Source organism: Dreissena polymorpha, chromosome 14 (genome assembly GCF_020536995.1).
Source record: "Dreissena polymorpha isolate Duluth1 chromosome 14, UMN_Dpol_1.0, whole genome shotgun sequence".
Lineage (NCBI taxonomy): Eukaryota > Metazoa > Mollusca > Bivalvia > Myida > Dreissenidae > Dreissena > Dreissena polymorpha.
Genome location: NC_068368.1, coordinates 50,144,952 through 50,158,115, shown reverse-complemented (window position 1 = coordinate 50,158,115; position 13,164 = coordinate 50,144,952). Strand labels below are relative to the sequence as shown.

At 37.5% G+C, this 13,164-nt stretch overlaps 2 protein-coding genes across 3 annotated transcripts in view; both read left to right on the top strand.

The window, feature by feature from the left end:
* Positions 1-13,164, top strand: part of LOC127857936 (Golgi-associated plant pathogenesis-related protein 1-like) — a 62,334-nt gene that overhangs the window by 30,535 nt on the left and 18,635 nt on the right. The gene's annotated exons all lie outside the window — the stretch shown is intronic.
* Positions 1-13,164, top strand: part of LOC127857935 (uncharacterized) — a 72,663-nt gene that overhangs the window by 49,062 nt on the left and 10,437 nt on the right. Inside the window, exon 1 of one of the 2 annotated variants that reach the window (XM_052394703.1) lies at positions 6,026-6,347. The exons of the other annotated variant lie outside the window; for it this stretch is intronic. Within the exon in view, the coding sequence (XP_052250663.1) occupies positions 6,321-6,347 (27 nt within the window). The 5' untranslated portion in view covers positions 6,026-6,320. Of the gene's footprint in view, positions 1-6,025; positions 6,348-13,164 lie in introns of those variants that run through there. 2 annotated transcript variants of the gene reach the window in all.

The window sequence follows — 13,164 nt, the reverse complement described above, 5'->3', positions numbered from 1 at the left end:
GATTTACAAACAAGCCAAAGCCAAAGACAATTACAGAAGAGGAACCAGGCAAAAGATGGCAGATTGACATAATTAACATGAAAAATCAAAGTGTTAGCTACAAGGGGTCCACATACAGTTATATTCTACAAGTCGTGGACGTTTATTCTAGGTACGTTATGCCAAAACCCCTGAAAACGAAGAGTTCGCGTGAAGTTGCAAAGGCATTAGAGGACGTGTTGATGGTTAACCTTGCCCCTGACATCATCCAATGTGACAACGGACTGGAATTTAAAGGCCCTAGTATGAAACTTTTGTTGAACAAGTACAACATCAAAATGATCAATAGTAGGCCGTATCATCCTCAATCACAGGGCAAGTGTGAAAGGTCAAACAGTGTTATAAAGGCCAAGATTCTATTTGCAACAAAAAGTAAACGTGGATTTAACTGGGTCGAAGGGCTTCAAGATTTAGCCTATGCCATAAACACAAGTTTCAAACGAGTTCTTGGGGGTCTCACGCCCTTTGAAGCCTACTACGGAAGAAGTCATGTTTTTACCAAAGAACGTCATAGTTCTCGTGAAATAAAGAAAACCATACGGCGAGCAAATAAAAAGGCTTACAGGTCGCTGTTGAAAAACGCAACTTCCCCAAGCAAGTACAAAGTAGGAGAGACAGTATTAATTCGCTATCCCTTTCGAAAATCCAGGGTGCCAACCAAAAGATATGTTATCGAAGGCAAGGTAGAAAAAGTAAAACGAAATGGTGTTTATATCGTGTCATTTCAAGTACCGAACAAACCCGAACTTGGATTCGTAAGCAAATCGGGTGGGGTCGAAAACATGACTAGCCTAACTGTTGCGTTAGAGAAACAACGAAAAATTAAAAAACATTCATTAAAACAGAACCGCTCAGAGAAACAAAATCACAGAACTAAGTACTATCATGTTTTAACACACCATGAAAATCTGCAGTTGTTGGATGGGGTGAATATTGCCATGGACCCAAATCCGGATGGAAATTGTCAATTTGCTGCTATATCGCATCAACTTGGTAAAATTGGTATATACAAAGACGTAGATGCTTTACGTAAGGAAGCAGTCCATCACATTGTAGAAAACAGATATTTCTATGAAACTTTTGTCTATGATGAAACATTTGATGAATACGTTAAGAATATGTCTAAGAATGGGACATACGGCGACAACCTCACGCTCATTGCACTTATGAGAGAATATAATTTGCAGTGCCTGGTAGTTTCTACCCGAGGACTAGAACACTCATCAATTGTGTCAGCAGATGGAAAGTTCGATGGTGATGTTGGAACAATTGCATTGGGGTATTTCCCAGAAGGATTTGGCATGCATTACGTTAGTATCCGTATCAATCAACGCGTGTACAAGGACATAATATCACGCTTAGAACAGTCGTATGACAACGGTGACTCTGGCGACAGCGCTGCGTCTGGCGACAACGCTGCGTCAGGCGACAACGCTGCGTCTGGCGACAACGGTGACTCTGGCGACAACGGTGACTCCGGCGACACCGCTGCGTCTGGCGACAACACTGCATCTGGCGACAACGCTGCGTCTGGCGACAACGGTGACTCCGGCGACAACGGTGACTCCGGCGACAACGGTGACTCCAGCGACAACGGTGACTCCGGCGACAACGCTGCGTCTGGCGACAACGGTGACTCCGGCGACAACGCTGCGTCTGGCGACAACACTGCATCTGGCGACAACGCTGCGTCTGGCGACAACGGTGACTCTTGCGACAACGGTGACTCCGGCGACAACGGTGACTCCAGCGACAACGGTGACTCCGGCTACAACGGTGACTCCGGCGACAACGCTGCGTCTGGCGACAACGGTGACTCCGGCGACAACGGTGACTCTGGCGACAACGGTGACGTCTCTGTGTGTTCAGCCCTGAAAGAGCTTCAAGATATGATAAACAATAGGAGGGCACAGAAGCGAACGACTTTTCCATTTCTGATGTTACCACTTCACATTCAAGTTGAAATTTTTAAGTTCTGCATACAATCAAACCCGTCAATCCAGTTTGTGTTGGCGAAGGTCGGCAAACCCTTTAGAGATTTAATAAGGTCAATGAGTTTGCAAACACCTAGAATTTACATTCGGCCGGATATTGGACTAGATACTAGTAACAGAAATCCTGTTAGCGTTCGTTTCCTATTAACAAGAGCGGGCAGAAACAGCGGTCTTATTTCGGCAATAAAAGAAATCATCAAGGGGCCAAAATGGGCAAACGCATGGCTGCGTTTGCGTGTTAGTGGAATCGGTTGGTATGATATCATAGATGTCATGTACAGACATTACAGGTGAAATATACATGTATATCGGTGTTTGGAAACCTGTTATGTTATTTTTGTGATTGATGATTATGTTCTTCTACCGGAAATTTGTTGTCATTTGCTCATTTACTGGTAACTTTTTACGAAGCACATTTGGGATATTTTGGCTGCTACTAAAATGAATGTATATATGTATATTATGTCTTGTCAAAATGCTACAGTTGGATTAAAATTTAAATGCTGTTCTATGTTCTTCAATATTACTTTGAAAAATCCTGTCAGTATACCAATAAATGAAAAAAGTACAAGTTTGTTGAATCTCTTGAATGAAACAAATTATAAAATACAAAATGTAAAATGAATATGTGATGATGATGATGACAAAACATTTGTGATGATGATGATGGTAAAATAATTGTGATGATGATGGTGGTGGTGATGATGATGACAGTGGTTATGATGATTGGGGTTTGATGATTGTGGTGATGATGATGATGATGATGATAATGATGATGATGATGATGATGATGATAACAAACGTTTTGGGATGATGATGACAGCGATGTTTATCGGACGATGATGATGGTTATAATGATGATGATAAGTTTTTAGATGATGATGACGGCGATGTTTATCGGCCGACGATGATGATAATGATGATGATGATAACAAAATATTTGTGATGATGATGATGGCGATGTTTATTGGCCGATGATGATGATGATATTCTCATCGTCGTCATCATCATCACAACATCCTCATTATCGACCGAAAACATCGCTGTCATTATCATCACAAAAAAAACTTTTGTGATCACCATTACGATCATGATAATGGATATGATGATGTTGGTTTTGATGGTGATGATGATGGTGGTGTTGGTAAAGATAACAACGATGATGATCATTGGGGTGTTGATAATTGATGTGATGATGATGATGATGATGATGATGATGATGATGAGATAACGATGATGATGATGATGATGATGATGATGATGATGATGATGAGATAACGATGATGATGATGATGATGATTACGATGATGAGTGTGTATCATATTCGGAACGAATGTGGTACATTTTTCATCCGAATATGGTACAAGTTTGTACCATATTCGGTCAGGCATTTTACCCCAAAACTGCAGATACGTATATGGTACAATTAGACAGTTGTACCATATTCGGCCGAATATGGTACAAACTTGTACATATTCGTTTTTGTACCAAATACGGTCCGACAAACCTTGTTATCATTCACTCTAGAGACCACATTTATTGTCCGATCTTCATGAAACTTGGTGAGATGATTTGTCCCAATGATCTATTTTACTAGTTTATTGTTTGATGTTTTGTTGTATATAAAACAGTTAACCATTGAACTAAATTTTATTGATAATCAAAAAATTATATTGTTTTTTTCTATGGTAAATGTGTTCAGAATGGTTACCAAGTTAACAGTTGATAAAAATATATGTATAAATAATAACTGTCGCCAGCACCCGTCCATTTCAAATGTACATTCACTTTGCAGAGAAATATATAAATAAAAAACACTGTTTTTACTATTTTACATAGAAAAATTATATTGGGAATACCTTTAACAATCGTTGCTGGAAAATGTATGCTGATGTTTTCCCTTCTGATCATGTTGGTGTATTGGCGGGTTGTATGCTGATGTTTTCCCTTCTGATCATGTTGGTGTATTGGCGGGTTGTATGCTGATGTTTTCCCTTCTGATCATGTTGGTGTATTGGCGGGTTGTATGCTGATGTTTTCCCTTCTGATCATGTTGTTGTATTGGCGGGTTGTATGCTGATGTTTTCCCTTCTGATCATGTTGTTGTATTGGCGGGTTGTATGCTGATGTTTTCCCTTCTGATCATGTTGGTGTATTGGCGGGTTGTATGCTGATGTTTTCCCTTCTGATCATGTTGGTGTATTGGCGGGTTGTATGCTGATGTTTTCCCTTCTGATCATGTTGGTGTATTGGCGGGTTGTATGCTGATGTTTTCCCTTCTGATCATGTTGGTGTATTGGCGGGTTGTATGCTGATGTTTTCCCTTCTGATCATGTTGTTGTATTGGCGGGTTGTATGCTGATGTTTTCCCTTCTGATCATGTTGTTGTATTGGCGGGTTGTATGCTGATGTTTTCCCTTCTGATCATGTTGGTGTATTGGCGGGTTGTATGCTGATGTTTTCCCTTCTGATCATGTTGGTGTATTGGCGGGTTGTATGCTGATGTTTTCCCTTCTGATCATGTTGGTGTATTGGCGGGTTGTATGCTGATGTTTTCCCTTCTGATCATGTTGTTGTATTGGCGGGTTGTATGCTGATGTTTTCCCTTGTGATCATGTTGGTGTATTGGCGGGTTGTATGCTGGTGTTTTCCCTTGTGATCATGTTGGTGTATTGGCGGGTTGTATGCTGGTGTTTTCCCTTGTGATCATGTTGGTGTATTGGCGGGTTGTATGCTTGTGTTTTCCCTTGTGATCATGTTGGTGTATTGGCGGGTTGTATGCTGGTGTTTTCTCTTGTGATCATGTTGGTGTATTGGCGGGTTGTATGCTGGTGTTTTCCCTTGTGATCATGTTGTTGTATTGGCGGGTTTGTTTTCCTTTCTGATCATGTTGTTGTATTGGCGGGTTTGTTTTCCCTTCTGATCATGTTGGTGTATTGGCGGGTTTGTTTTCCTTTCTGATCATGTTGGTGTATTGGCGGGTTTGTTTTCCCTTCTGATCATGTTGGTGTATTGGCGGGTTTGTTTTCCTTTCTGATCATGTTGGTGTTTTGGCGGGTTTGTTTTCCTTTCTGATCATGTTGGTGTTTTGGCGGGTTTGTTTTCCTTTCTGATCATGTTGGTGTATTGGCGGGTTTTAGGAGCAAATGTATGCTGATGTTTCCCCTTCTGATCATGTTGGTGTATTGGCGGGTTTTAGGAGCAAACTTACGCACAGTCCTGTCACGGTAATCGCCTATTCATGGTTTCATTTTAAAGTCCACTCTCGACAGTACGAGAAATATATCGCTACAGTATGTTGACTATAACACGCCAACAATTATGATGATATCGCGACATTACGATGTCGTAGTAACGATGCTAACAGCGTGATAACGATTATGAAACATGATTTCGTGATATCACCATTATAGTGTAGTGTCGCAAAATCGTCACCGCGTCGTGTTATTTTCATCGTAATGTCGCGTAATTGCCATCATTACTGTCGTGTTATCATCATCGATGAATCGCCTTCCATGCACATTTTTCGCACCATGGGGGTATGTTTACACTAAATGAATAAACAGGGACGAGTTTAATGTAATAAATGTGAACTTTATAGAACGCATGTGGATAACTTTACGTGCGCACCCGAATTTCATTAAAAGCGCACGTGAACTTTTTACTTGCACTTGCGCATTGCAGCGTCTGAAGTGCGTACAGAACTTAAGCGCATAACGTACACATTTGTTTGCGTTTGCGATTGAGTTTCCTTATGTTACTCAAATATTTCAACAATGCAGTAACTCGGGTCCCGTTTCTTTGTGACAAAGTTCTAGCCGGTTCTTAACATGTTTAAAGCGAGCGTACTGTGGGAATGTTATATAATCTCGTTTTAGCAGATTATCTCCCTTTTAATCTGGTGTCGCTTTTAAACGTGTTTGGACTTGCACTTTAAACTGATCAATATGAAAACGGATCAATAAGTAAACCTATCGTAAATTGAAGAGCTACTATCACGGTCTTAAGTATTGGAAACTTGTCGATCTGTTTGTTTACGTTTGTCCCTATAGGCGAGTCATTGAAATATTTTTCATTTAACAGGATTTACGAACTATTGTTTGTGAAATACTAGAATTAACACATTATAACTGGGAAGATAAACTGATGAACCATCTTACACTATTTATCGTTTGCGATATTATATCGAATTGATTTGAGTTAATATTTAATGAGATAACCGACGAGACTTCGTTTGTACGTGAATTTTATTTTGGACACAGAACACACGTTTAACGTTTGTGTTGTATGTATAACACTTCGGATAACAACATGGTAAGTAATGTAATGATTTGGTTTAGATTTTTGCAATCTTGATACGTATTTGAACAGTGCACTGTTATGGTAACAGTGGATATAACACTTCAGAAAGTGCTCCGTATGCATGTGCGAACATTATACTAATTGACTTAAAAGTATCGGTTAAAGTGGCGTATCGAAAATAGTCGACAATACAAGGTCGCTGCACTAATTAATAGATCTATATTATTTATATGAAAGCCGTATTTTTTTTACATCTGAGAAGTTTAAAACTGAAGAGCGACGGTGCGTTCGTTCGAATTAATGTGTAAGTTTGATTTCTTCTCAATTATTGTTTACACCAAAAAATATATTTTTCTAAATAAAATCATTCATTAAATTATTTTGATAAGAAAATAGTTCATCGATTTTTTTATCTTCTCTTAATAAAAGGCGTGTTCGAGAAATACCGTCGATATGCCCATTTTTGGTATCTCATAACAAAATAAATATTGACAATATAATAGAACAATGGGTTTGTGCACAGGGAAGTAATAGAACGTGGTTAATCTTCATAGTTAAGGTAGTGCACCTCTAATGGGCACATATCCAAATATAATCTAATTAATTATTTTCTTAATCAGCATCATTTCACTGAACTACATGCAAATTTGTAGGTAGGCTTTCCATGCTTTTTAAAAAAAATATACCGATTTTTTCAAAACCACCCCCACGCTCGGCTTTTGTCCAGTTTATTTTCACCCCTGGGGTATATAAAAGTTCCATAATTCATTCAAATTTCCAAATATGGGCATGCAGTTGGTGTGTACAGATGCTGTAAAGGTGTTTAAAGTTTAAACAAGATGAAATAAGTATTCTTTTACAGACATTTATTTTTTACAAATTTTTATCTATGGAAGAGCACCATGAAATGTAAGTGATTTCAGCCAAGTAAAAATTGGGTCGGTTAAAAACAAAGTGTCATAAAATTCAAAATAGTATCATTTAAGTCATATTTTAAACTTAGTTTTTATAGAAACACTATATACAGCAAAAATACCAAGAACTAGACAGATTTACCGTTTACTTTTTGAAATAAAAATAAAAATGCAACATGCATGGTTCGTATTTTCAACAGTAAATCACCCAATTTCGCCATAACGTTGTTTTAATTTTAATAATTGAAAAATGTGCATAAAAATTGCAACATATTTAACAATAAATATAGCTTATATGCCATATTAAATCAAATTACGTTAGAAAATAAATAAAACGCGTCGCAAAAAAGTATGCGTCGTCGGCAGGATTCGAACCTGCGCGGGAATATCCCAAAAGATTTCTAGTCTATCGCCTTAACCACTAGGCTACGGCACCTAATAGTTGGCTCTTCAACCTTCGAAGAAATCGCGGGAAATCATTAGAGGTGCACTACCTTAAATATATAGTTCTGTTCTCAGTTTCATTCAATGATTGGTAACTTAAAATGTATTACAATTATATGGAACGTGTAACGCAGTGTTTGTACACTACTCGCCTTCAGTTTCAGTTAAGATGTCTACTTAACAGACTACAGGAGCTGTGTATCTAGAACATGTCAATACGATACTCGTTTAACCCATTTATGCTAGTGGACTCTCTCATCCTTCTAAATTGGATCAATTGATTTCCAAAATATGTGATTTCTAGTATATTTATTCATATATTTAGAATATTTCTTACAGAAATTCATTTAAGCAAACAGCGCAGACCCTGATGAGACCTGTGTCTACGCTGTTTGCCAAGGCCTTTTTTTAGACGTTAGGCATAAATGGGTTACGGTAATAAGGCATTGTGGTTAAAGCCATACAGGGTAGAAATCCATCAATTGACAGTATACGATTTTGTGTCATATCAGAAACACTCATCTAGACCCTGCTAAACATAGTGACCCACACCAATAACGCCCTGTGTTCGGGTGGTCTTGGGTTCGATATCCAATAGGAACGAGTTCTCAACATCTGTCTAAATTCAACCGCACTTCTTCTTTTATGAGTGGTATTAAAAACTCAAAGGCTGTACATGCGATCGAGCTAATGTGCCGCGTTCTGAAAAAACTGGGCTTAATGCATATGCGTAAAGTGTCATCCCAGATTAGCTTGTGCAGTCCGCACAGGCTAATCAGGGACGACACTTTCCGCCTAAACTTGAGTTTAAATATTAATATGTTTAAACGCCTGCATGAATTCCTCTTCATGTGTGTATTGATCACTGATGAAGGTAGTTGTAGCGTGACATCAGTGGGGGCCAGTTAACAGGGCAAAATTAATATAAATAAACGTGGTTTTGTTTGGGATTTTTTTTAATGAGGGGGGGGGGGTAGTATGTTGGCAGTCATACATGGGTCTGCTGGTGTACTGATGTTCGGTCTAGCGATTCAAGAGTGATGCAGTTTGCAATCCCGTTTTAGCTGTTGATGCAAGCGACTTCTAGAATAAATTTTTTTACACTGTGTAGGTTGTAAAAAAAAAACACATTTATTTAATAATTCGTTTGTGCATTTTTTAATTATTACGTGATTTTCAGCACGACTTTTCATCTATTTGTCTGCCTATGAGTAATTCTCCCGATGAGGTACACGTAAAACAAGTCAACATCAGTGGTCGTTATACACATATTCTCTTGAAACTTCACACTTGTGTTCATGGTTATTGTGCGAGGTCTAGTTCCCTAACTCTGACCTGCAATTAAGCAGAATTTATGTCCCGTTTTGGAAATTCCAGGTTGAAGTTTGCGTGCAACATCTACAAATCTCTATAAGAGATACTTAAAATATTGAACTTAAACTACATATTTTTCCGAATCTTGAATCACAGTAACGCATCAATACTTTAAATTGTCACCGGCATTTTAGAAAAAAGTGACCCCTTGTGTACTTACAAAAGGCAATTTAAGGATTGCGAGCAAAATAACAGTTAAGGTTGACATGGAACTCTTACTTATTTTCTTAACCACTTCAGATAGCCATTTGAAACTGTACAAATGTCTTTGTTATATCATCATGCGAAGTCACAGACCAATGTCGACTACTTGTAGCAGCATTATGCCATTAATCGTTCTCAGGTTACCGGTAGTTGGGTCAATGTCATGGTAACTAACCGAAAAAAAAATCCACTCACGTGAGCTCTCAAGTTTCTTTGTGATGTGCGTATTTTTGTTTGTTTACGTAGTTTGTGTGCACTATGCAGACGTTACTTGCAACCTTTAGTAAAATAAAGGGAAAACATTTGTAAAAAGTTGGAAGTCTATTTTCTTGGCATGATCGCGTTTCGGTTTCATTTTTGTTAAGGATGTGTTGTCAACTTGTATCTGGTTTGACTTGCCTCCATAGTTGCGACTGGAGCCAACCAGGTGTAAAAGTTTAAATAAGTGTTGCTGATGCAAACGAAATAATACTAATAAAAATTGCACATAATTAACGTTTATTTTTAATTTTTTTTTAAGCTTAACAATAGCGTTATTTCATCAATTTGAAAAACTCATTCATAACATATCCCTTGTATAAATGTTAGTAGTCAATTGAATAACAAAATCAGGGATTTTGGGAAATTGTGAATAGTAATACTTGATATACAACTTTTCCTTGCCACGATAGTTTTATGACGCAACAAGAAGTCTGTTTCATGGCTGTCTTATGTGAAATGTTGCTCATAAGGATTTCAGTAAGCTTCACAACTGAAGAACCTGTCGATGTACGAATGCATAAACCTCGCCTTACATGTAACTATAAAATTATGTTTTGCATAATATTGTTAAAAACTGATAAACGCATAGACATGAAACTATCCCTTTGCTTTTGCCCTGGTCTCAATGGCATAGCACATAACAATTTAACTACATCCACACAACAATGTTTAAGGAACTTCTTCGGTAAATTATTTAGTTCATATAATAGTAATACTGTTATAAAAAATATCCGATCGCACATGCATGTATCGAATATCGTGCGTCTTGTCACTGGGACGTACCGAGCTCGATCTCCACCAGGGAATGTTTTAACAATAATTTTTCGGATACCGAGTATTGGCTTTTCACGAAAAACGTACTCCATAATTTGTCTTGATGAATAATAATGTCGCCGTGGTGTAGTGGTTATAGTGTCCGCATAGCGACCGGAAAGCCACGGGTTTGATCCCCACCGTCGGAGCGTTCTTTCGATATTCCCAGAGACACCAAGGACTGGTCCATGGTCCCAGAAAACGGACTCGAGAGCATTTCATTTAGACTTAGGCTGTCGGTGAAATCGAGCTTAAATAACTAGGTTTAAATTAAACTATAATTTGTCATCCATGTTTATTACTGTGCAATCTGATGCAAATAAATGCGTTAAAAGTCTTATCATTTTTATCCGTTGAATATTCATCTGGTTTAGCAACAGTGAATGAAGATCCTCGTGGATCGAACATCGATTAAAAGTACCATCAGACTTGGCACCATGTTACATGTACACGAAATAACGAGTTGTGTGTGTTTTAAATTGTACATAGCAAACAAAGCTTTGTCGAATATAATGCTAATACCTGATATAAGATTAAACACATGTATCTAGGTACTCATTTTGGCAATGTTTCAACGTTTAAAGAATATTCGGAAACCGACCCAATACAGTGATATTATAGATCAGTGTAGCTGTACATACCCATGGTATTTCAAATCGATATTTGGTTAATTGTTGCTATTTGAGTCGCGTTCTGGGAAAACTGGGCTTAATGCGTGTGCGTAGAGTGTCGCCACAAATTAGCCCATGCAGTCATAGAGGATAATCATCGGCGACACTTTCCAATTTTATGTATGGACGTTTTCGTTCAAATGAAGCCTCTTCTCAACGAAACTCTAGGTTGGGAGAAGAGTGTCGTCCCTGAAAACCTGTGCGGACTGGACTGCAAATGCTATTCTGGGACGACGTTTTACGCATATTTACGCAAATGCATTAAAGCCCAGTTTTTCTCAGAACGAGGCTAGTTTGATGAATGATAAATTATCTTATTAGAGAGGTGGAGTTAAACAAACATCTGAATTGTCGAGATCATAACGACATATGATGTACTATGGGTCAATCATTGTAATATTGCTGATATGCTGGTAACGACTTTTCTGTTTATTCTGCAACATCAGCAAACGTACAAATGGTACGTATCTAAAATGTATATACATATGAATAAAATATGTACGTATTTAATATTAACTTGTTGCGGTTCACATAATACGGACGCGTGCATTTTCTTCATGTGCGCATCCTGTGGCTCGTCTTTTAAACGTCGCACGACAAATTTATATCACGATTCGAAACAGCATAAATGTTAAGCAGCAACATGGAAATTTGATTAAAATTTTTAAAGATCCAATCATAATTACGTACCTTTAAATGACCTTTATTAATATTTCAGATAGGTCAAGTAATTACTTTTTTTTCAAAACTGCAAAGTTCATTCGAAACTAAAAAATGTACGGCATGATCAAATCATGTACGACATGATCTTAAATGTACGGCAAAATCTTAGATGTACGACAAGATCAGCAATGTATGACAAGATCTTAAATGTACAGCAAAATCGTTATGTACGGCAAGATCTTTAATGTACGGCAAGATCTTTTTAAGAACAAGACATGACCCAGAACTCAAAGCCGTTGTTTTTCCTGCCCAGAACGTTAGACAAAACATGCCTTTGTAACGATTTAAATATTTTTAAACGGTTTTCCAACTCCAGACCTAGGAACTTAACCAACTACGCTCTTAACTACGCACGTTTAAAACTTTGTCTCAAAACGGGTCATTCGAACTATTATAAATTATAAATGGATTTTCTTGATCTCTGAATGGGGACATTTTTTCCATAATGTATTCATACGACCATTTCACTATTAAGTTATTTATATAGGTTATTATCAATATCGTATTATTTATGAGTTCTCCACTCACCATAAGTTCCTTTAACAAATCAAAGTACTGACAGTACTGGTGTGACGATGCTTTTGAAGAGGAATGGATTGATATAAAAGCATCTATTTAAGTTTATCTACATCACCACAATTGTGTATGTGGGTACGAAAATTTTGGGTAGGAAAAAAATGGGTACGAAAATTTTGGGTACAATAATTATGGCAAAAACAAATTAAGTATGTAAAAAGATTTGGTTGCGAAAAAAAAATTGTTAGGAAAAAAATTGGGAACGAAAAAAAATTTGGTCACGAGCAAAAATTTGGATACAAAAAAAATTGGGTACGAAAAATGTAGGGTACGAAAAAAAAATTGGGGGTACGGGGAAGTTGTACCCGTGCGGAAATTCAAATATAATAAGAATTATCTTTAAAAAGGTATTCGACGTGTATTTTCTGTACCACTTATCTTAAAAAACTGACTGTTACAGTAAAACGTTTGTGGGTTATAACATTACGTTTCTGCATATAAATTCAAAACTTGACATGCTCTTTAATTACACCATGCTCTTTAATTTCACATGTATATCATACCAAACTTTATATTTCGTTGTTTCCTTTCTTAGCTAATGATGCTATGTGTACGGACGTGATTTCACAATCCCATGTGCATGAACATATACTTTTTCTCTTTTGATTATTGTTCTTTTTCTCTAATTCAATAAGCTTAGGCATGTTTGTTCGTTAAGTACGGCAATAATTTCATGATGATTCCCGATCGAAAGTGGGTATGAGCACATAGTCGTAAGAGCACTTGAATACGTGAGTTCGCCCATGAACACATGGTAAGGTTAACTAAATCTCCGCGATATGACCTAATATGTGTTTAAAACACCAAACAATATTCAACAAACGAATGAATTGTCAAACATAGTATGTG